The following is a 26,883-nucleotide window of genomic DNA, read 5'->3' on the forward strand; positions in this document are numbered from 1 at the left end:
CACTAAATCAACTTATGCCCTTGAAAATTTGTATTAAAACCCTCAAGTATGATATTAATGTGTTTTGCTAAAAAAAAAAAAATTTAAGTGACTTTTAAAAAATGATACTTTTGGCCGCCTAAATCGACGTTTCGTCCACTGTGCGACGTGGAGCACACCTTTTTCAGATGTGGACGATGGATGAGGAAGATAATGACTCTGGAAGCGATGGTTGAAGCCGAGGTTAATCCCGAGTCGATAATCAACATCATGCTCAGGATCAAAGAGAAATGGAAACTGATAGAAGATTATGTGGAAGGAATCCTGAAGGTAAAGGATTTGGAAAAACGACAGAGGGAAACAATGAATGCAGATGATCTAGTCACAGACGTGTAAATATTGTCAGAATTAAGCAAACCGATGTAAATATTTACTGCTAATTTGTAAATATTTAAATGAATGTTTATTTATAAGTGAAACATGTATAATTAAGGTGTTATTTTCAATAAACGATGGTAGTTCTGGCGAAAGCAAAGCTAACGCAGTCCTGCACAGAGTCATCAATTCAAAGATAAAAAAAAAGGCCATCTTCCCTTACATAAAAAAATTAAAACGTAAAAAATAAAACTTTGTTTTATTTTATTTTCTCAACATATATTTTATTAAACAATACAATTTGGAATATGTTATAATATTACATTTCAATATCATAAATTGTTTCATTTTTTTCTGTATCGTATTTAAATCCAAGAATGTTGTAATACTTTACAATTAATTTGTTGCATAGTTTTTTCATATTTTCAGAATACTTATCATTATATAATATTATTTCAAAAGATAAATTTTCAACACTTACTTCTTTACTAGATGATTTTTCGTCACTTACTCTGTTGTCTACTTTAAAACCAATACCTTCATCATACCAAAATGAACATTTTTGATAATTCCAAAGATTTATAGTGTCAAATAAGAAATTTATTTTATCTTTGATTTTTGAAATATCTCCATAATTTATTATGACTTCCTCATCAGTCCTAGTATAAACTGCTTTGTTTTCTGGTAAAGTACTTTCAATTTGCTCAACTTTTTTTAATTCAAATATATATTTTTGAAAAAAATTGTTCGTGTAATCTCCTCTTAAGAGGTTTTGTAAATAATCCAACGCACTTATAAAGTAAGTAATCATATTATTTGCTTCTGTACCAAATGACTTAAGATTTTTCATACATTCAATTGTAGTTCCTTTATTTTTTTCATGTTTCGTTTTTAAACATATATTGATAACTTTAGAATAGTGGTCTAATATCTCTAAAGACCGTGCAACATATTCGCAACCTATTAGTGAAGTTATTCGTAATAATTTTTCTGTTTCATGTGTTTGATCAAAAATTTCTCTGACATTTTTAGAAACTGTTTGTTTACTTCTGCCACGATGTGCTATACTTTGCTCTCTAAAATATCTTTGACCAAGTAAATCTAGTATTTCCTTAACTTCGGAGTGATCACAAGATGTTAGTTGAGATACACACATTAAAACTGTAAATAGTATAACACTGGTGAAAAGATTCATAATAATAATGAAATTAGAAAATACCTGGATAAAATATTAGAAAATATCAAGTAATTTATATAACCTCTTTTACATAATTGTTATTGCTAGCAGCCTGTTTTATACAAAAATTTGATTTGACGGCATTATTTGAAAAAACAAAATGAATGATAAATTAAGCTCAAAATTATAGTAATGATCGAATTATTTACAATGAAATAAATTTTATAAGTATAGTCGTTGCATATTCTAACATTAAATTATTACGATGATTAATTGTGGGCACACAAATTTGAATAGTTGCGTAGAACATAGTGAAAAATCAAATAAATTTTTTTTTAAAAGTAATTCTAAAATAAGAGATTACACTATTTTAAAAGTGTACTTAAATATTATTGCAATTTCAACTTTTATAAAACGTTAAGATAATAATAACGTTTTTAAACAATGATATATTATAAATGTGTTAACTTTTATTTCAATTAACAACATACATATTTAACTATACAAAATAAAAATAATCTAATTAAAAATGGCTGAAAAAGAAATCTCTGAGTTTCTTTTTTTTTGGATTTTAATAATTTAATTTTTTTTTTTCCAGAGAGAATTTACTAATTTCTGGTCAAGTATTATAAAGTAGCATAAAAATTGAATATGAAACCTTAACTTTCATGTACACATTATATTGTGTTCTAATATATCCATTTTTTTCCTGGATTTTTATTTGAGAAATAAAATTTTCTAAATAGTCACCTTAATGGTGCAAATCTGTTTTGCTGTTATTTTTATAGAATACGTATTATGCTTGTGTTACACATTTTTAATAAATTTTTTATACCTTTGAAAATAAAATATCCCATTTATCTACAAATTTATCTACAATGAATTTTTTTTTATTATATGCCTAAAAATATACACATTTATAATTCATTTGTTACGCACCTAGAAAAATAATATGCCATTTTTACATTACTGTTTAAAGGATGGAGACTATAAATATTATATTTAAATTTAAATTATAAATTTGCGTACAATGTAGTTATAAAAATAGAGCACACGCAAATTTCATGAAAAAATCTGGTACTTGTTTTTGTTTGTTTTATTTTTAGTTTAATAGTAATAAATTATTAAAATCGAAAAAATATGAGAACATGCTGACACTACAAGACATCTAAAAATAAAAACTAATGATTGTTATCTATATCTATAATAAATCCAGCACAGTGGGCATGTGGCATAGTTGGGTCCAGTATAGATTTAATCTGACAGTGTTTAAAATCACTTGTATAAAAAATGCTTCGGTGAAAATCTGTTGAGAGTGTTTAAAAAATTGGTGAATTGTTCCAAAAGCATCATGATCTCTTATTCCTTTATTTATACTCTGATTACAAAATTTATGATTTGTAAGTTATATATGAATAAATATATATTATAACAATTAAATATAGTATTGTAATTTTTACGAAGAATTTATAAAATATTATAAAGTAGTTATTACTTTTATGGCAAACGTATATAAAAGTTAAAGGTCTTGATGAAATACTGACACGGTCCCCGCGACTCGTGCCACCTTTATCAGCCGTCGCCCTATTTTATGAGTATTTAACAGACCAACACCGCGTGCCATACGCCACGGTGCAAAGTCCAGCAAGTGCCGCACAGCTGTGCCGCAAATGATACGAACCTATCCGCACTGTCGCCAACACCGCTGCTAACTTTTTGACGTCGAGGATCATGCAAAGATTATTATTACGGTGTTCGTCTATTCGGTTTGTTTGTTTTTCAAAAAAAACCTGTTGTTGCTCATTAATAAACGGCCCACGGGTCCTACCNTACAAAGATTATTATTACTGTGTTCGTCTATTCGGTTTGTTTGTTTTTCAAAAAAAACCTGTTGTTGCTCATTAATAAACGGCCCACGGGTCCTTCCCTCAAAACCAGTGTCGACTATTTATTGCGACGTAAGCCGTGTCAATAATTAAAAAAAAAAATTATTTGTTATTTATAAATATATTTACTGGTCTACAAGATATTTTCATCCGAGACTAAAATATATTTTTTTAAACATATTTTCGCGCCGATTTCAAATCTGCAATTAGAGTTTCGTATAAAGCCTAAATAATAACAAAATCCTTCTAATTAAAATAACAAATATCTATGTTTGATTATTAGGTTAGGTATGAATACTCAATAAATATATTTTAATTAAAAATAAGTTGAAAAAGTTCTACTTTTTATATGCATTTTTAAGTTTTGAACCATTCCTGTAAAAAGGGAAATAGTCCGATTTAAAAAAAAAGTATATCGAATGAACGAGATATACAAATAGNTAATGGGAAATGGTCCGATTTAAAAAAAAAGTATATCGAATGAACGAGATATACAAATAGTATTTCTCATTAAAAAATTGTATTGATCCATACACTTTTCAATAAGTTAAAAAAGTTAAAAATGTAAAATATAAAATCGAGAATTTTCACACAAAAATAGCATTCAGTAGCAATTTTTACCGCGAAGACAAAATAAAGTCCGAAATTTTTTTTTTCATAATAAAGTATATTACATAAGATATATATATAAAAGTGTCAGACTTTCTGGAACACTTTTAAAAGTTAATTTGAAAAAGTAAATTTTTTGTGAAAAAGTTGTCATTTTGAATCCCTCCCTGTGGTTAGGTAAAAGGTCAGATTTATCAAAAAAATATACTAAATGATAGATAAAGACATCTATAAAAAAAAAAAATAATTAGATTGATTTGGTCATTTTTAAAAAAGTTATGGCAGTTTTAAGTAAAAAAAAGAAAACGGTTGAAAGAAACGGTTCGGTGAGAGCTGGGAAAAAAAGGTAACAGACACAAAAAAAAACACATCATAGTAAAATTAATACCTTCTCAGCTACTCATCGAAGCTAAAATTATCCGTTATATTTGTTCCACTCTTATATTATAGAATTATAATTTAAAAAATTATATGTACTTTATTAAGTTATACAGTGATAAATATTAATTAGATATTTAAAAAAAGTTCAAGCTAAATTTTATATATATTTAATTATTTTATTTTTCATTCGATATACATTTTTTTTAAATCGAACCATTTCCCTTATAAGGTAAGCACTTTCAAAAGTTTTACTTTAGAAAGTATTTCGGAAACACTACAAGTCTCAGACATATGTAAAACAAATGCTTATGTAATATGTTATAGGATAAAAAAAATTGTTCCAACAACTTATCTTCTTTATGTAAACCGCTGAAGTTAAATAACAAATATTATTTTTGTGTAATGAATCACTGTATTTCGCGTTGTCCACTTCAATTTTTTTGCCTATATTTTAGTTCAAATAAGAACGAAAATCACACCATTTATTCTCCCTTAAANTTTTTGCCTATATTTTAGTTCAAATAAGAACGAAAATCACACCATTTATTCTCCCTTAAAAAAGTAATAATAATAATAAATATTTAAGTGATAGTTATAAATATTTTGAGGGAGAATTTTTGCAAATTTTTATGTCAATCCAATAAGTATATTAAAACGAAAGGGTCTGACCTTTTCAAAAACAAATTTCATAACTTAAATAATAATTAATTAATGAAGATCAGAATAATAAAGTAAAGAAAGTTAACTTTCATTCGTTTATGTTTTCCATATATCGATATATGTATTTTTGATACACATTTGCTATAAAGATAGTGAAATATAGAATTACTTTATTATTGTATTATTTTTTCGAAAAAAATAACAATGTTAAATTATTGAATATCAATTTCAATTTTTTTTGTTTTATTTAAATAACTTCTTTTTCAATCCATAGGAAGATGAGAAGTAAAAATATAAGAAGTAACTTCTTAATCTCAAATCACGAATAAATATTATTACAGACTGTAAAAATGAACTATTCATTTTCAACAAACTATTCATTGATAAATGTTGTTAATCAATAAGGACTAAAATTTTTGTTTAAAATGTCACATTCCCTTCGTCATCCAAACGCTTTGTTTATATTGTTAACACGAGTTCTATGTAAACATTATGGGTTGTCTGAATAAACTCCGATGGATATTTTTATATTTATTTATTCACTCTGTTAAATGAATATGCCGCGTTAGCATGATATTAGACCGTTAATAATCAGATCCGTGAAAATTTTAAACAAGGCCAATGTACAATGCACAAATAAAAAAATCTTTTGTTCATTTACTTCAGATATTTGGATGGTAGAAAAATAATATTATAATAGTTTAGGTTAAAAAAATATCAATTGATTATTCAATAAATAAAATCTTTTCAAAATAAACATGGTAGCTTAACTATTTTGGTGAGTTTTATCAAGGTCATGAATAAATTGATGGTTTTTTTTTTGAAAAATTGTCATTAGAATATGCCAAATACTTTCATAACGCCACCTAATAACTCAAAATAAGTGTTATATGCAATTTTTAAAAAATAATTGTTTTATCATATTTGTTTATACTTTTATACTACTTATTTAATAAATAAATTTGTGGTATTACCCGTTTTATAGGATTTCAATCTTTGAAATACCACCTAAATAAAAATCTGAATATGTTAATAGCAATAAACAAGAAAACCCTAATTTCATTAATATTTTCCAAAATTAACTATTCTCACTAAAAACTAATTTTTTCTATACTTAAAAGTAAACCCATTTCTATACAATAAACATTTTTTAATTTAATTAATTTTTTATTGACACATTTTCTATTTTGAAAATAATGTAGATACTTTCTGTATTTTTTTTTTTTAAATTTCTGACTTAAACTTAAGGAAAAATGATTATTTTGACAACAGACATTTTGCTGTCTACAATATTGAAGTGAATTTTATAGAGTTTGGAAGCAATTTTGAATCTCGCTTTTGATTTTATATATGAAATCTTTTTTATGGGTTAATTACTAATTATTAATTAAATAATTGAGTCATTAAAAAAAAAACTGATAAATAAGTTTTTTAAAATTTTTTCTAATTTATTTGCTGATGTTAAAAAAGTAGTGCAATATTTGGGATTTATCCGACTAATTTAACGTTTTTTTAAGACTTTTAAATTTGAGTTTGATTAGCATTTTTCACAAGAAAAAGCTGAACATTCATTTGTAAATATTTTTTAATTAATCTAATAATTTTAAAATTACTACCAATAGATAATTTTGTGAGCAATTGTTTTTTACATGACAAATAAGCATCAAAAACGTAAATATGATAAAATCAATACGTAAGATCAATAAACTGAAAAATTTTAATTTTATTTTTATTAGTTTTTTTTTCAGAAAAATTTTATTGTACATTTGAAAAAAAAATTTAATAGTTTTCTGCATTCTACGACGTTAAGTTAATAGTATAATTCGATTTGGCGTATGACACTTGTTTTCTCAGTTATTTAACTAATTGTAAATAACGCTAAAAATATTTGAAAATTACAATGCGTTACTCAGTTTGGAAGTAAAAAAAAAATCAAATCAAATTTTGAAAAGTGTGTTCTTTTCAGAAATGAGATATTTAATTTTTCTGAACAAACTAAATCATCAATGATGATTTATCGTACTTTAGAGTCGTTAGATAACTTTTACAAAAATTCTTAGTGTTCTGATTTTTTCGTATGAAAATAAAATTGCTAATAATGGATAAAATAAAGATTTTACCGTTCAATTTTATAGTTTCCTATTTTAAAGTCACCTATAAAGTAGAACCTTTGTATTGCATCTTTTTTAGTTAGCAATATTAAAAAATTTACATAAAAATAAATGATAAGTACTCTGAACTACTTAATTTAAATCGGTTCAATGGCTTCATAGCGATATACAAATATATATACATGAGGCGTCATTCAACATTATCTAACGTCAACGTAGTGAGTTGTATAGGTGTCATATTGTTTTAAGATGCAGGTTTTATTTTGTCAACCCTTAAGACAATAAACAATAGTCTAAACTTTATTTATGTAAAAAATAAATTCTATTCTCAATAACAATAGAGCTTGAGTATAATAAGAAAAATGTTGTTTTAGATTGAACATCGTTATTTTGCAAATCAGCGTGTGATAACAATTTATAAACAACTATTTTATGGTATTTTCATAAATTAAATAACTAATGCTTCATAAATATCATATTCATTGAATTATAGTTTTACATAACAATTATAAAATAGTAAATAGCTCCAAATCTTTACCTTACCCTTCCTTCTAATTTTGTAAATTAACAAAACATTTTATTATTAAAATCAATGATTATTATATAGAAATCATAATATGTACGTTTAAATTAATCAAATATTTTTAGTACTTAGTAAAATAGTACTGGATCAGTTATTTAGAATCCATTTATCGAATTACACTAATTGTATAATTTAAAAACAGATTTAAACTTTAATTTATTATACAAAAATTACTACAGAATTGTAAGTTTGATTTCCTTTATTTTAATTATACAATAAGTATATGATAACATTTTTTTTGAAAGAAACTTAAACGTTTTTGTTATTAATGTTGTTGTTTTAATAGCAATTATTTAAAAATTCTACTGAACTTATTATTTTTATTTAACGATATCTCTAGTTTAATTAATTATAAGTTGTCTGAGTATTTTCAAATGCAGGCATCAGTGTTACCGATGTAATTATATATATATATATATTGGTTGCAGTATATATAAATAAGTCTCTATAGGGAATTTTGATTGTTGACGAAAAAAAATATCATATTATTTTATAATGATATTTTTGGTTTTATGTTTGGCCAAATAGAGCATTTACAACACCACCATAGTATGCTATTTTGTTTATTATTACCACAGGCAATAATTAAATACACAGACAAAATAGACCTTGGTATTCAAAAGAATATAATTATAATTCTCGGACATTATCACAATATGATATTTCTGTAACTATTATTTATATTATGGTATCTACTATGAATTAATTTATTCTTCTTTACTTATCGTGACACAAAAGTTGCCTGAAGTTACAATTGCACACTTCATTACTTGTTTTATTCTATAATATTTTCGATTTCTTTTCACTAGAAAATATACTTACAATATTATAATATTTCGATATGCTTTCATTTTAAAATGAATAAAAAAAATTAATTGATGGAATTGTTGTTGTGACATATCACATTGACGTTCATCGTCAAATTTTACAGTAACTATTAATTTTAAATATTAAGTTCACTATAAATTAATTTAATGAGTAGATTTAAGTTCTATTAAAATAGAACACTAAAAACTATTAGTAAATGTTTTACTTAGTGTAAGTGAATTTGGAATATAAGTAAAATTTGTTGTCATAAGCACGTTAAAATAAATAATTACACAATAAACAAAAATTCATATAAAAATCTAATGTCTGGTGTGTCATTTGCGGGCTTCAAAAAAAAAAAAATGTTTTTAACTTACAATAAAATTTAAATTAAAAAATAAAGCAGTAACACAAAATAATATCTTAATCAAAAGTTGTTAAAAATGTTAGAACCTGGTGGGCACTATTGTATATAAATATAGGACGATTCTTTTAATGTATTTTTTTCATTAATTTTTTTAAATAGTATCTAGATACTGAATTTCTCCTAAAATAATAATTATGTTAAGAAAAATATTTTCAATATTTTTTAGTTGCATATATTTCTTGAATTATCAGTTATTAATTACTTTTTTAATTCACCCCTTATAAGGGTGTCATCTTTATTTTTCTTCAAATGACAACAATAATATTTAACAAGATTATAAAATAAAAAATAATCTAATTAAGATAATTACGGATCTATAATAACGTTGATCTATTATTTTGGAAGTTATTACCATATTAAAATGTAGACTAAAGTCGAGGCACGTATATGACAATATTTATCATTAGATATTTTTTGGCTTCACCTCTCCTCCCGACTAAATATAAAAATGGATTTAACTTTCAAAAACTGGTTCAAAAGTTGTTATCCCTGTCATTTTCTTAATTAGATAATTTTTTATTATAATATAGTTAAATATGCCTGTTGTTATTTAAAAAAATAAAGTTGTCACCCCTTAAAATACAAGGGATAAATTAAAAAAGTAATTAATATTTGATAAATCGAAAAATATATAAAAGTAAAAAATAAAAAAAAAAAGTTTCTTATCAGTATTATTATTTTAAGAGAAATCGAGTATTTTGCATTACAGGAATGGCTCTGTATCGTTTTTTGTTAAAAAACAAATTCTATAGTACTGTATTGGCGGTATTATAGTGTATATGAATGACAACTAAAGGTTATTTTTCTAAATACTAGCCTCATGTAAAAATCAATTTTAAAGATAATAACAAAGTAGTAAGAAGTAAAATACTTAAATTTTAAAAGACGGCGACAAAACTACGGAAGTTATAATATAACAACTAATAGTATTTAGTCGTATTGTATCTATCATATGACAATAGATTACAAAATTTCTGACTTGTTTTTTAACGTGTATCATGTAGGAGTAAATGAAAATAAAAAATATTACCATTAACACGGTTTTCTTTAGAATTTCCGATTTCTATTCATTGTATTTTCGACCCACTTTATGAATTGTTATACATCTTTCGTTGCATTTAAGATTTTACTTTTATACACTCATATCTTACATGTAATAGGCAATAGCAACGCATCGAATATTCTCCAGATCAATGGACCGTATCGGCTTGTCAACCGGTCTACAAAACAATTGTCTAAGATCACGTGTGAAGTGATTGAACTACTACCGTATCCACCTGTAATCCGCGATCATTTTATTCATCATTAACGTGCGTCGATCATCATCCGATCGAATTTTACCAATATCGCGTGTATGTAACTTTTTATTGTATTGATCCAATTATCTATTATAACCATACAATGAGCGAATACGTCCAAGGGCAAGTGCATGATGAAAAATCCAAGATCAACGAATTCTAACCACTTGTTTATTATGTAGTAAGAGAGGTCGGTAATATCTTGAGAACATGTGCACACTCAAAGAGAAATAGATTTAATGATACACATTTTTATTCATTTAGTTTATAATCAAGAGTAGAAAGAATCATTTGTGACTAATGTGAAGCATTAGGATTTAACAATCGCTAAATAATGACATAAATATTTTATTATATTTTAAATCGGTATACAGCTTATTAAATGCCATTTAATACTAAATATCAACTCAATGAACTATAGCATCTCAATTAATAATTCTATACGCATTAACAGCTAGAAAAGTATCGAATTGAAGACCATTGGCTTATGCTATTTCACACAGTACATTTATAATTAGTTATCTGAATATGATTCAGTAGATTTTTACTAGCTATATTTATGCTTAGGAGTACACACGTTTATACATATTTTTTTCATATTAATTTCTACTATAAAAATTAAAAATGTTTAAATTATGAAAAGAGTTTTTCTAAAAAAATAACAATTGTTAATTTATTTTTATTCGCGATGTCCTTTAAACAATAATATACATTTACAGATTATCATAAAACATTCATTTGTAACAATTTTTTACACTACTAAAACTTTTTGAAACTAATAAAAGGAGTATAACATGGTAATTGATTTCAACTTAAATATAATTAATGTTTGTAATATTTTATCCATTGCACCACAGTTTTTCTAATAATTTTTGTCTACTAAATTATATAGATCACCTTGAAATATAAAATTGTATTTAGTCAAAAAATTCGTCAATAGACTCCTATAACAATGTATTTTAAAGGATATAGGAAGATTGGTTAATAATTAATTAAACTGAGTATAACCATTTTTTATATCAAGGATTTACTTTTAGAATTCATAAAGTATGTCAACAATAACTTAATAAATAGATTTAAAATCATAAAATAATAAAAAAAACTTTGAAAGTGTCCAATCGACATAGGTACATCACGAGGTTATTTAATAATGATGTAAATTATGCTTTTGGACATCCGTTGACTAAAACAAACTAAATTAAGTTGTGGAGGGTATTTAAATCCCTAGAGCATATAAATATTTATGATTTTTAAACACGAAACTGTTTATCATAAAGGTTGTTATATGAGCGTACTTTACTCCCAAAATTACTCTTAATATCTATAAATGTTACTCAACTTGTGAGAAATGGTTTGGTAGCGTGTACAAAAATTGTTAGGTTAGGATGTTTAATGGATTAAAAATACTTTTTAATGTCCAAAAAGGCCATAGTTTCATTTGTATGTCTATCGTTACATTTTGGTGTTTAATACATACATATTTAATTTTTGTATTCACTCACGCAATTTATATTGATCAGAATTCAAATTAAGTATCAATTTATTATACTTTAGTCGTTTTTTATTGGATATACTCAATATAAATATTTAAATTTAATAAGGGTTTGGTATGATATTTAAAAATTTTTTTTTATGCTATAAGCTAATTTAATTAATCTATTTATGAATATTAAATTCATTAATATCTAATATAATAAGAATTAGTATCTCTAATAAAATAGTGAAAATCATAAATTAATAAAAAAAGGTTTTCTTTCTTAAATTAAAACTATATTTTAATTTTTTTATATCATAATTTAAGGAGAGGTGTGCGTTCCAGTTACCCTCCCGATATATTTAAATTTTTTATGAAAATATTTACCTGTCATTAGAAAATAACAGAGAAAATGTTTTTCTATGAATTACAAATTTCAAATTAAGACACTATTTACATAAGAGTAAATTACTAATATACTTAATTACTAACTGGTAACTCGATTAGTCAGTCATTTACCTTTTAGAGTGTCCAGGGCAAAAGTTGATTAGATATTATTCCAAATGAATTTTATAATCGAATGCATTGAAAAGTTTAGACTTCTTGTTTTTAAGTAGGTGAACAAAAGAGTCTTTTAAAACTCGTCCTATATAGCGTTTTAATTTTTATTCTCGTTTTACCTTCTATTCCCATAGGTAGCGCTCTAATGAAGTAGGCGTAGTCTGTACAGTGTGTAAATCATCGGCTGGTGCGCCGTGCGTATCCCTACCCTTAAGAATGCTGCTGCCGTTTCGCCAAAACAATAATAAACACTAGTTCACAACGTGCGTTCGTTCTGGCTGTTTCACCCTCCGTCGTCCCGGTGCAGTTTTTATCCCTGTGTTAAATCTGTTCCTTGAAACGTGATTGAGATTTTAACGGTTTTTCGTATTCGTTTTTTTATTACCATCGCGTTATCAATTACATACCATTTTTTAAGTAGATTTTAATTGTACACGATACGAAACATCCATAATTTTGAGTTTTTAAGGTAATTACTTTCATCTTATCACATTAATAAGTTTTATTATTATTTTAAACGTTTCTGGATTATCCTTCTATTTTTAGATACATTTCTCTTGTGTTATATTTAATGTTCATTTTGTTTTCTCTAAGTATATCAACTTACCTCGGGCTGTTTTTAAATAAAATAATTGAGATTTTATTAATGTGCGACCGTCCAATGTTGGTTTTGTGTCATACTTTAAATCCGATAAAAAAAGATTCAATGAAACCCGTATGGTATATTAATAAGTGATATTATATAACTTATGATTTTAACATTAGTTCCGACAATTCTATTAACAAACACTGTTCAACGATATATGTAATTCATATGACCGACAATAGTTACTAATAGGGTTGTGTGTACACATTGTGCTCAGATCGGTACAAAATTTATTTTAGATTAATAATATTTCGTATAAAATATGTTTTGATAAAAAATATTACACTGAATTAGGTAGGTATTTGGTGGTTGATATGATAACGAAATTAGTATTTTGTACATGACTACTCGACCATAGAGTGTGCAATCAATTATAATTGTAAAATAATGGTAACAATCTAAAAGTAATATACAAAATAAATAAAATTTACACAGATAGTATTTGTATTTCTGCACATAATAATATACTTTGTTGTAAGTACATGTTTCATTTTTTTAACTACAAATTATAAACATTTATAACGTACTAAAAAATACACATAAGTTATTCTGATATTCCTAAACAATATTTTTTTGTGTAAAATAGTCTTTATTTACAATTTTCCTTGATTTCATAGATTATCGAAAACTTAAAAAATATTATTTTTATGAACAACTTTTTTTGTTAATGCGTTAACTCAGGTAATAAAATTGGAAAAGTGCTACTGTTGTGTTCATAGCGCCCTGCTAACTGTCATTGGTGCTGTAGAGCAATCGTATAATTGGCACCCCTATTTAATATATTTTTTAAACAAAATACATTTTATGAGAAAAAAAAATATTCATAATTTTTTGGTGCCCTACGGCACACTGTCTTACACGAAGTGTTTGACTTTATGTTATTTTATATTATTCCAACCCACTTGGCTTAAGTTGTCTTAAAACTACAAAATGTAATCTTACAACTCTAATTGCTTGTTTACTATACGACGACGCACAATCAAAGGTGATGAATGTATTATAATGCTAGAAAATAATCTTTTAAAACCCATATACTAATTTCAAAATGTTTTTGGTGTGCTTTACGTTAACTAATATGTTTTTTATAATATTGCTGAATTTATGTTTATTAAATTGATAATATCAATCAGTATTGTAAAACATAAATGTAGCAATTGTTGAAAAGTAAAATATTAACAGATGTGTAATTTCCATGGTAAAAAATTTTAATTTTTGTAAAATTATTTAGTTTGTTTTGTACAAAGTATAATGCAAGCTTTTCTATATAAGGTCGTTTAAATTGTGGTTCAATGACTATTAATTTAATATCACTTTAATAATGTGTTTATTTCTTATCTGAGAAGATTTATAAATAGTTTAGTATATTATTTACCTGTGTTATAGGTCTTGTGGACTATGCTCATTATATTATGTATCATTTCCGCTATTAACAATTAGTTAAGACTAGGAATTATGAACTCGTGGTTTTATTCATAATGTAACTTCTGAGTAATCTTTGCGACATAAAAATGATTGAAAATAGCATTTCTTAGAGAGTTATATTTGAGTTTTACTAATTCATTAAAACTAACTTAATTATTAGGATTCATAAAAAAAAAAAAATGTAAAAAACTTTAAAAATAATAGCAAAAATATTTGTTTAGTTTTTATTGTATTAACACTTAAAATATTCATTGTAGTCTTAAAAATAATAGTTGAGAAAGTGAGAAGAAAATAGCATGGCTATGTTAAAATTGTACCGGTTATTTAAAGAAGTTGATACATAATTAAACAGTTGTTTTCTATTATTTAATTGACTTCGTAATGCGTTTGTAATTATTCTGTACTGAAAGAATTGAATGTCTTTGTTTATTTAAATAAATATTACCATAAATACTGTTTATATTTCTTGGTACCTATAAACATTTTTGAATCAATTCAAAGAAAAATAAAGCTACCTTATTAGTGACACGTTTAGTAGGCATTAATGGATATTTTACTATAAATTAAGTTATTTAAAATCATTCGTTTGCGTTTTTAAGGTATGAACAATAGAATGTCTTTATTTATAGGCAACTCTAAAAACGTATTATCATCACATTTTTAAGACCGAGTTCCACTATCTTTATTCCCATAGGCAATGTACGGGTTTTGTGTAATGCATCAAACTCGTTGTCTGAGGGACGTGACCATTTACATTAAACCACCGACACGGGGGTCTTTTGTACCTCTCCAGACGATCCTCTCGACCATCTGTCCCTCGCCCANGATCCGCTTCGTGTTACCTCTCCAGACGATCCTCTCGACCATCTGTCCCTCGCCCAAAACCACTGTCAGGTATGCTGCTTAACTGCGTTTGACTGTACCACCTACCTATTGTCAAGTATGAATGCGCAAAATATTATTTCTTTAAACGCAGCAGCTGTTTTTGGCGCGTAAACTACGTTCTGTTGGCGGTTGACCGATAAAACGAAAATGCTCCATTTCCTATTGCTCGTGCGCACATCACCCCTTCAAAATAATTTCGAGTTTCCCCTATTTTATTACGTGCATTTCAATGGGTCAATGCCCTTCTGGCGTCAGTATTCTTCTAATAAAGGCCAGAATTATTCATCCACTCCAGACATAGGAGTTCTTCGGGCTGTAAACCATTTTATGCGTAAAAACCATATACTATATATATATATATATTGATGTTAAAGAAATTATTCAATGTAAGTTGAGTAAACAATGGATAATATTAAAATATTAGAAAAAACATGGAATTAAACTTAGCTTTCTAGTTAATATAAAGTATAGCGACTGCATTAAAAGATCTATTAGCGTGTTTTTCACATCTCTTGTTTGTGAAATACTTACTAAAAGCCACTTTTGGTATGTATACTCTATCAAAACAGCTGTTTCAGATGCGTATAGGCTACCTGTCGATTGAGAAATAGTTTTTTTTTCTGCGTGCTAAATTATTCCAAGTTTTTCTAAGAATAATAATGGAAAGTTATGTTTTCATTTAGCTAGTAAATTGAACTACCATAAAAATATTATTTTATGAATTTTATAATTTCTAATTTTTTAATTTATTATATAATATGCATTAAATTCAACAACTATTTCGTCATTATAAATAAAAATTTAGACCACTTAAATCATTTGTTCCCGTAATGCGTAACTGTACATCAAGACAATGTTTTATTTTTTGGGTACATGAACATGTATTTACACAAAACTTTTCTAGTACTATCAAAAGTGTTATAAAGCTATTACTATACAATTTTGCCACCACTTTTGTATTTATATTTTAAATGTTGACTTTGAGAACGATTAATAATTTAATTTACGTGACTTATATTACTTTCACACTTTAACATAGCTAAATTAATTAAAATGATTTAGTGTTTTACTTGGCGAGTACATAAAAAATTGAAGAGTCGAGAAGTTCTGGTACATTAGAAATCTTTAGAAATTTTTTTAATATGCCTAAAAATAATACTGTCATTGCTGATTTAGGACTTTAAATTATCATCGTCCGTCTAACCCATATTTTTTAAACAATTGTTTCCCAATTATAGAGGAAATCCATTGAAGCAAAACATTTTTTAAGTTAGTTCTGGTTTTTCAGTTTTAGCAATTACATGTCAAATCATGGTAAAAGGTTTTAAAAATCCAATGAATTGAAATAAATTGTTATTTTATTTAATAATAACCTTTTCTTTTTTGGATCGTGTATATTGTAATGTCAGCGAGTACCTCTAAATATGTTTTGGTTGGTTTTGAATAACTTGTCAAACTAGATAAGATTAGACACTCAAATGTTTAAATTTCAACTATATTTAAATAACCAACACATGATGAGGCCTCTGCTTATGACGTTAGCTCTATGTATAGCGAATGCGACTTGATTTAAATCATATTAGTGATTACGTACAAAAATAAAACAATTATGAATGAATAGATTTTAAAAAAGTCATGAAAAAACTGTTATAGTTATAAATGACTTAAGTAGGTGACTTTTGTTTTTGTAAGCATTCACCTCGTAATAAATACATTGCTCATTCTGACGCATCTTTTTATCTTCTGTTTGTACTCTTATAAAAGTAGATGTATTTTATTATTATATTTTTACTTAACATCAGTGGTAGTTGTCGTTTCGTGGTTTTCATGTCGACATCTTTTATGTAATTTTCATCTTGCCGTGTTACTAATTAAAATTCATTTATCTTCAAATACTATTATAGTGTTTTTTGTGTAATGTTTTTCTTATAAATTTGACATGAAAACGATGTCTAATGTAATTGAGAAATATTGAAAAAACTGTAATAGATATGAACAATTATGTAATAGTAATAGATAGTACTTCGAGTCGTAAAAAACAATCCAATTATGTTCTTATTTTGCACAGCCACTTAACGGTTCACTAATAAAGGTAAAGGCGCGTGTCTAATACAGCACCGAAAGACTAATCGCCTGGTTGAGTTTATAACGTGTTAAATATGTTGTGTGTACATACCAGCAGTGTTTAATTCGCGTTTCGTTATTTTATTCAGACTTCTTTCTCAACACAACAGTGTTACAGATCTAAGCATCTACATTTCTCAGTCACGCCAGTCGAAACAAATCAAATAGTAAATAGATTTGATAAAAAACGATCCATAATAAAAGTTCAAAAGATTAGAGAAAAATAACCTTTTTTTTCTCCGTCACGTCTGTTTCATTTAATGTTAATTTATTCACACGTGTATAATTTATTACATTTATCTATATGTGATTAGGTTACAGTCAATACAATTTTTTTTGACTAATTATTTTGATAAGAATGCAGTGGTAGGTAACATCGGCGATGAAATCAGACGAATCATTACGGTTTATTTATCTAATTTATAAATGTGTTTGAAGGATAACATTGCTTGAACTATAAAGCCTATTAATACTTACTACCAGTTATTTTCATTAATTAGTTTAAATATATGGGCGTATTTCTTTACTTAATACTTACCAAAATTCATACCTTATTATAATTTTTAATATATTTCAACAATAAACAAGTTTGAACTTTTTAGAATAAAATATTGGGTATGATCATATTTTCATTATTTACGATTTTACTAAACAGATTTTAGGAATTGAATTAATAAAAAATAAAATAAAAACAATGATATAATACAAATTAAATGAATTTTTCTCAATAAAATTTACTAGAAATCATCATTTCATGTAATTGATGTAAAACCATAACATTTCATGGAACATTTGGAGTTGAGCCACAAAATCGTCCAAGTAATTTGTCTTAAGTTGCAACGGGTTATTTTTAACTGCCATGGACTGCATTATTTTACCATACTTTTAAAATAGGTTTTAGAAGTGAAAAAACTACTTATTAGATATTTTCACTTCATAAATAAAAAAAAAAAATTGAAATTTTGGAACAGTTCCAAGTGGGATAGTGTATAACTAATATATTAGTTATGCACCTCTGAATTATTTTACAATTGCAATTGTTGAGGAAGTAGTTAATTGTTTATGTTTATAACTTTTATTCCTGGCACCTATATGAAGTATCTGTTAGTAGAATAGAGAGTCTAAGATTAAAGAAGTGTATTAACTAATTTCTTACTTTCAGGAGAACAAAATTAAGTTTTTATTTTTCATTTAAGCTCAAGAAAAAAATGTTTTTCTTCTTAAAAAATATGCATTCCAATATAATTGATGTACACTTTTTTCATTTTAAAAAGTATTTTTTATATTGGTTAAAATAGACTGATAATCGAAAAACTCAATTTGGTTAATACGTTCCTTTAGTTCTAGGCCCTAAATATAAAACGTTCTATAGTTGCTATAATTCATGTGTATTATACCTATTCTTTTTTTTTTTTTTTAATGATAATATTATATTTTTAAATTTACATTTTGAATGAATTTGAAATAATTATATAAGATGTTATTTTTTATTTTTAGACCATCTTAACTATGTCAATAATGATGAGGTTTATTTTTAAATGTCGATCATGTCTGGAATAATTTTTGGAGAATACTTAGCATAAAAATGATGAAAGATAATATGGTGACAATCCCACTCTTGTGTAAGTATATTTTCTTCTATGATTATCCTTTCTATAGTTCACTTGTGTTAAGGCGCGTGACTGACAATAAATATTTAAAAATTGTTAAATTTAACGTTTCCACATTTTAAGATGTTTTATGAACCAACACAAATTTTAATTTACATGTTATAAACTTACAAAAATTATTGAATATTAAATAGTTTTCTTTGTTTAAATGAAATAATATTTAAAATAAACTCAAACAATATAATAAAAGACTAATCATTGGTCTTTCGTTATATCTTTTGCGTGTCAACTTTTGAAAAAAGAAAGTGCAATTTATTCGCATTTTCTACTCTTAATGTTCTGATAGAAATTTTTTATTTATTATTGTTATTATAATAAATATTTTCAACGCTTTCTTCTTCCTTCCGCCTATCACAAGACTACGTATTGTTCATAGAATTAATGCGGTTTGTCAATAATTCATAGTGACGATTGATAGACATCCCGATGATTTCCACGGGTATTAGTAGAATACTGGATTTTTCTTTCGTCTGCATTGCTAAATCATTACAAATAGGCTGTGAACCCAACCATTGCCAATTGCATTGAAAAATATAAATATATATGAATGTACAACAAGTAACTGTCTATTTTTTTTTTTTTTTATTATAAATATCACGTTTTTATCTGAAACGAATGAAATTCGTACTCAATAACTGTTAAACAACTTTTTCCCTCAAACGATTTTTTCAAAACGACAAAAAAAAATTAGAATAGGAGTGAATTTAAATATTTTTTTCGTTTTTGATTGAGATAAAGTAATGCGTAATAAACAACTTGAATTCTCCCATTAGTAGTAATACAATTGCTGTTTATTATTTTAACGACAATAATTGTCGTTAATAATTAATTAGTATTATTAACAGTAATAATTGTTGGTAATAATTATTGTAAATAAATTTATTATTTACAAGTAAAAATTTCTAGTCTTTTTTTTTAAGTATTTTATTGTTTGTTAACAAATATTGGTATTAATGTTAAAGAATTTTTGTCGATTTATAAAATTTCAATACGATAAAGTAATTTTACATGGGTTTTATCAAAAAACACATTTAATTAATTTTCGTATTTAAATAATACATTCTTTGTGGTAAATGTTTGAGTAATTTAGTAAAAACATAAATTTTTCCTTGATGGAATCAAAAAACTCAAGTACAATTCAACAGGTGTTTTATTTTAAATAAAAGAAAATTTCATAATAGCAACTTGTCGAAACAAAAGTAAAAAATAATTTAATACTGAATTTATTTTTTCTAAAAATAAAAAATATTAAAAGTTTTGTTGGATATAGTTTTGGCGACTTGACACAAATGCGATCGTCTCGTACAAAATTATTGATGCGTGACAGCGATATACTCGTGTAACCATAGCGAACGAACTCGTATCAAAACACTAGTTTAATATACTTGCTCACCTCAGGTTATATATCTATTAAGTATTCGGCGAATCGAAGTGTCATTTGCATCTGCAAATGCATGTATTAAAATTGAATTATTCTTTAATAAGTCCTTGGAAGAAATCGGATACTGCGTAGATCTGTTGGTATTCGTCACAGATAATAATGTAATCTGTGTAATATAATATAATATTGCTTCCCTGTGTGTATATATTTACTGACTGTACTTTATTGATACATAATTTAGTTCAGTTTTTCATTGCGTATGCACACTACACTTTCTAAAAAGCAAATAAAATACTTGCATAGGCTATGGTGTGATTGAAACTGGGATGTATTATGATATTGTGGTTGACAAATAAAGTTTTTTTCAACTAGCGTCTTCTTAGAGTACACCAAGAATGTCCTTCACGGTCTCTCAGCCATCGATGACACAAATCGATTGGCTGATTTAAAATAATATTATACATTGTGTATGTTTATGTACATGTTTCCTGCTCTGCTGTGAGCGTCCGCAAGTCTGTTGTTATCCATTGAACCGTATAGCGATTACTACACGGTAGCGGTCGTATGGTTTGTGGTCATCAATAGTTTCGTTTAAACAAAAACAAAATACAAGACACCAATTTTAGTAATATTTTAATACAGTGATAGCATGAAGCAGTAGACTTTGGAACTTGGGTAGAAACTTGCAAATGCAGTTAGTTGTTTTAACGAAATCGTCGATTCGACGTGCTAGTGTTCATCAACAGCACATTTAACAGTTTTAATCAATTAGTTATGTTCGGTATTTTTGAAAAAAAAAAAAAAAAAATCTACAGACTAAATAATATAATAATGAATAAAGTCACGTATACGATGAATCGGCCGAAACGAATTTTTATTTAAACGTTATACTGGGGAAACGATGTTTTTTATTTTAGTTAATAATAGAAGTTTTACTTGTATAATTTAATGAAAAATCTAAATAAGTTATTGAAATTTTAGTTTAAAAGAGGGCCTTGTGCAGCAGAACCTGTACTTGGAAATATTTCATTAAATATATTGTACATTTGTCAACACAACAATAACTAATATTTTTATATACATATATGGATATGTATCTACCAAGATACACAGCCCGGTTATTTAATGTATCGAGGTAAAGTGCTTATCCTTTAAGTACTTATAAACGACTAATGCCAGGTTAGGAAACTGACCGGGTAATTATCGAACTAAGTAATCATTATTTATAACGACCAATTGAGATGAATGTCATTTTTGCACGTTTCGTTTTCTCTTTCTACATGTTTTAATTTGGAATTTGGTATGAATGTGTTGAGCCGTCTACGTGATTTCTATTTATTTATTCTTGCATTGTAATTTTTTAAATAAAATGACATAATTACAATAAAATTTGAGGAAACAAAGAATTAATAATTATTTACGAATAGCCTAGTGTTTGGTATTAGTATTGTACATTGATGTCGAATATTACACAATAATGTGACTGTTCAATGTAATTCGATAGAACTAGAATAATTCGATATGTAGCGAATAGAAATTCTACTCTATGTTATCGATAGTATGTTTTTTTAGGACTGCTACATTGAAAAAACGTACTTGATATATGTGGTGGACAGTCTAAAATAACATTAGTTATGGTCATCAAATATTACTAGTATGCTACAGTATTCAACACTATGAATTAAATTTTAAATAACTTTACTATTTATTAATAAAAAAAAACATAATAACTAGATATTATGTGATGTATATATTTTTAATACCCTACGGAGTAATTTTAATAATATGAGATATTGCAACTTGAGCCTAAATAAAAGTTGCGAGTAATAGTATTTTTTTTTTTTTTACTTTGTATATTTTTATAACTTTTAGTTTATTCTTATGTTATCTTTCGAAGTAGTAATTGAAAATGCAGAATTTTTTTAATTACATAAAAAATGACTCCTATTTCCTGTTACATATTACTCATACAATTTCATTTCTTAATAATGATACTGTCAGATGTAGTGTTATGTTGTTTTTATGGTTTCATTTTACGAATTGTCCACGATAATTGATCAAATTATTGTTTTGAAAAAGTTAAAAAAGTGTTTAATGACCGCTTATAAAGTACAATTTAAAAAATTACCGGTGTAGTTTTCAACAGCAACGACAATTCGGATAGTTAAACACTTAAGGTCGTTATCGCTACTTAACCGAAGCTTCTGTTGTGTCGTATTCATAAATAATACGGCATTTCAGAACTAGAAAATTGGATAATTACTGCATGTTAGCTGTATAAAAAAGTTATTTCACGTTATTAGGAGTGCACCCTAGTTTTTAACCTCAACTTTAGTACGTGATGAGAAAATAAAGCCACAAAGTATATACATCACCTTGTATTACTACTTTTCGATGTGACCGCAATAAGAGTTACACAGGAAATAGAACTTACTGTATTAGAGTTGGTTACAATAAATAGCCAATCAGTATTATACAATCATAGCAATAATAATAAAATATAGCTCTTCAATTACATATGCTATAAAGTGAAACTTAATACTCTATATTAAGCTTTTCTAAAGTTTTCTATTATTTAATGTTCCCTTATAGTTCACAATGTTTTCATTGAATGTATTTTGTTGTAGATACACGGGGCTGATTGTAAGCACTTAGGTTAAAATGACTTTTTTTTATACGCCCTTCTTATACAAAACGCAAAAAGTATGACGTCATTTTAACAATATAGTACTACATAATATAATGTAAATGTTTATAGTTTAGTTGTAGTCATGGTAACATGCCGTTTCAAATAAGTCGCAATTCACGAGCTTTAGAATTATTGACGGATTCTCTCTATAAGTTATCATAAATCTCATGTTTAAATATTTTTTGTCAGCTGTAATGGCTTTTTAAATTTTAAAATATTTTATTTGTAAGTAAAACCGTTGGTTTTTTTTTATTAAAAAAATTTATTTTATTGTATTAAAAAAGTATTTGTTTAATAACTATAATTTTGATGGGAGGGTTATGATTTATTGTTATGGTATTTTTTATTATAAAAAAAAATAGTTTTAAAAATATGCATCAATTTGTTGAGTTTGTATAGGGCTTATCCGAGGAATTTTAACTAAAATTATTTTTTACTATAATTCACTGGTGTATAGAATTAAAAAAATTCCACTTATAAGATAGCCCATTATGTATGACTGATATGGTAATTTATTTAAAGGTATTACTAATGATTTTATAATAGTAATAATAATCAACAGATCGTTAAAAGGGCAATTTAGCGAATAAATCAATATTGTTTAGTCATTGCTACCAACTTGTGTAGAATATGTTTACACGAAAAAAAAAATTAAGAATTTAATAAGACAAATCACTTTATTATACTAAGAATTTTTACTAATAATGTGTACACGGTAGATAATCTCGTGTATATAGTATGACTCATTAGCATTAAAAGAAAGGATCCAATCCATTTATCCGTTAAGGTCATTTAAAGTTCCATCGTGCTACTAAGACTACTGCAAAGTACAAACATTTATTTTGTGCAATACTTGTAGATCGTAAATTCAATTCATGCAGTCTTATCGGCATACAAATCACAATAATTTTATCGTTTGTTTATTTATGTTTCCAGCCGTTATTGTTGTTGGCACGTTTTTTTCCTGTACGGTCCAAGGCTCTACAATCAAAGCAAAAGCACAATGTATCAACTCCAAAGACTCTCGGGGTCTTTTGACAGCCGATTGTTCCTCCAATCTTCTAAAAGCGGTACCAGAAAATGTAATGAACGACGTAGAGGTTGGTAAATTATATTGTTTAATAATTTTCACGTGCGATACAGTTGACGCTCGGCCGATAGTAATAAAGCTTGGTCATCAAAAAACTACACACTTATGAAATAATCAACATGAAAATTACTAATAATACAACTCGGTGTGCTTGTGCGAATTAAGTAATGTAAAAATGCTTAGTTTACAAAGATAAAATCTAAACCGTTTATTTTGTTTTCCTGGCACATTTCGAATCAGTTCAATAAAACAATTGATACAAACTGCGATGAAACATCTGTTCAATCTCATTTTAATTTACTAATTATAATTTCTGGTTTATAAAATATAACACTCGTGTTCGGATTAAGATTTGTTACAGACTATGCTATATCGCTTAATTCGTCAGTTAATCCAATTGTATTAAAACCTCGTGTAATGTTTTTCAATTTCATTTCTCAGTTTATATGTATTACAATCGATTTTCATCCATTTTCAAACTATTTGTTAAAGAGAAAATAATTTGAATTGTTGAGTTTATGATTTATCTTTCAAATCTTAATCGTGATTATACGAGTCATTATGTTGTATAAATTATCAAACGTGTTCTCTCGAGATTTTGTACTCTGTATTTTTAACAGAAAATATATAAAAAAAAAACAATACAGCTGTAATTGCTTTTAACAAATTTTTGAAATTATTAGTGTGCTATTCATGTTATGGATTTTGAGGAGTGTTTTAGAGAAACTATTTTGTTTTCACATGCATCTATGACTTATCAGTGACGAAGACTGTCGGTCAATTGTTGAATGTATCGTTAAAACGGCTTATACGTCATTTCTCACAATTATATACAAATTATTTTTTTAAATAACATTTCTAACATTCATTAATTTTTTTCAGTCGTTAAACCTGCGTCGTAATTACATTCATAAGCTGACAAAAGACAGTTTCACCATTTACCCGAATATTAAAAGATTGTACTTGTCATTAAATGCAATATTCAAAGTAGAACCTGGTGCTTTGGAACCGTTAGATGATTTGGAAGTACTCGACCTGGAACAGAACGCTCTGCCTGAAGTTCCGCCGGGATTGCCCAAGTCATTGAAAAAACTATACTTGAGTGAAAACCCTGTAGTTAATATGTCCTATTTAACCGAAGCTACTGGTCTACAAGTATTACACTTGCGAAACTGCGATATGTCTCGTTTCCCACAGCTAGGAGTTCTCCCAAATCTTGTCGAACTTGACATGTCGGATAATAAAATTCAGGACTTGGTTCCTTCCGAGTTAGCTTCACTTTGTCGCCTAGCCAGACTTAACATTACCGATAATTTTCTATACGAATGGTCCTCAGAAAGCAGCTATTGCCATTGTAAACAGGTGGAAGCATGGGCTATTGAATACAAGTTGCAAATAATCGGTATGCATTGTCCGAATCCTCCGCCTGATGAGTTCAACGAGACATGCACAATGATACCCGAAGAAGCGCGGGCAATTTACAAGGACTGCATGTCCGAATGGGAACATAGAAACATGCCGTTTTGGGCCATCGGTTCCGGTGCGCTTGTCGTCTTAGCCATCTTATTTACTTTATGCTTTTGTTGGCGTCGAAGGAGACGATCGAATAAGGCTCAAAGCGTTCCAACCGAAAATAAAGATGAAACTGGTAACATGAAACCTGAACCTACCTTGGTGTAATCGTAAAAATATATATATTTTTTCGAAACCATCATTGAAATAAAGAGATTTTTACACCTTATACTTAAATATATTATTGTTTTATCGCTTTGTGCGAGTACTATCGCAAAATTAGTAGCGTGTGTACTTCGTTATTATATCTTCTTGAACAATTTTTTTAATGATCTCTGAAACGATGGGACACAATCCCTTCACTAAAAATTTCAACAATTGTTATTAATGATTATTATTGATATTAAATTCATGTAATCACACTCGTCCGATCAAAGTGTTGGACAAATTTTACATTGCTTGGTTGTAATTTAAGCGCGCAAACAAATATTTATTGTTGTCTTGTATAAATTATGTGCAATTTACTTAATGTTATTGTTAAGCACACTCTTCCTATGTTTATAACAAAGCCAATGATTCCTAGCACTTAAGAACGACTTTTAATAAAAATATTGTGTATTATATTTGATCCAAAATGGTTTGTAAGATAATATCATAAGTGTATAATATGATAAAATATTGTAATTCCAAATCGCAAACTGCCTTAATATTTAAACGCATATTATTATGTGTTGTAAACTCTTTAACTGTAAATGTTTTTTAATGACATTTACTTAATGTGTTAGACAATAAGTAGTCATTATAGACTTATACAATAATTTTAAGAATAAACTATATAATGCTGTTGCTTTTTAAAATGTATAATAATTGGTCACACAATTGAATATTCTATATAAAATGTTAAGGAAAAACATGATATTTTATATTTTAATATAGCAGTATTTTTGTTAGATCAAGTTAAGTTCACATGTTTTTTATTTGTATATTCTATTTGTTTTGCTTTTATTCCACGAACAAAATATATAAGGTACTTTTTGTTATGAATTCAACTATGTTTTGATTTGTCGTGTGTCCTATGCTCTTTGAGTAGAATACTTTGTACTTCTACAGAAATTTAATAACAACAAACTTAATAA

General features: G+C 26.6%; 2 protein-coding genes across 3 annotated transcripts; one reads left to right on the top strand and one right to left on the bottom strand.

Moving 5' to 3' along the window:
* Positions 1 to 612: 612 nt before the first annotated feature.
* On the bottom strand, positions 613 to 14,392 carry LOC126894425 (uncharacterized). The gene is made up of 2 exons (XM_050665459.1): positions 14,347 to 14,392; positions 613 to 1,515 (listed from the first exon to the last, which is right to left on the bottom strand). Exons 1-2 carry the CDS (start codon positions 14,390 to 14,392, stop codon positions 674 to 676), a joined length of 888 nt encoding a protein of 295 aa, XP_050521416.1. The 3' UTR covers positions 613 to 673.
* Positions 12,570 to 26,791, top strand: LOC126894419 (toll-like receptor 8). Of its 2 annotated transcripts, XM_050665450.1 has the most exons (4): positions 12,571 to 12,797; positions 18,903 to 19,027; positions 24,082 to 24,245; positions 25,118 to 26,791. In XM_050665450.1, exons 2-4 carry the CDS (start codon positions 18,991 to 18,993, stop codon positions 25,913 to 25,915), a joined length of 999 nt encoding a protein of 332 aa, XP_050521407.1. In that variant the 5' UTR covers positions 12,571 to 12,797; positions 18,903 to 18,990; the 3' UTR covers positions 25,916 to 26,791. The 2 variants fall into 2 exon arrangements, with proteins under 2 accessions (XP_050521408.1, XP_050521407.1); XM_050665451.1 differs by lacking the exon at positions 18,903 to 19,027 and having other exon boundaries at positions 12,570 to 12,797.
* Positions 26,792 to 26,883: the final 92 nt, after the last annotated feature.

This window comes from Daktulosphaira vitifoliae, unplaced genomic scaffold (assembly GCF_025091365.1).
Source record: "Daktulosphaira vitifoliae isolate Bord-2020 unplaced genomic scaffold, ASM2509136v1 Scaffold_1, whole genome shotgun sequence".
NCBI classification, from domain to species: Eukaryota; Metazoa; Arthropoda; class Insecta; order Hemiptera; family Phylloxeridae; genus Daktulosphaira; species Daktulosphaira vitifoliae.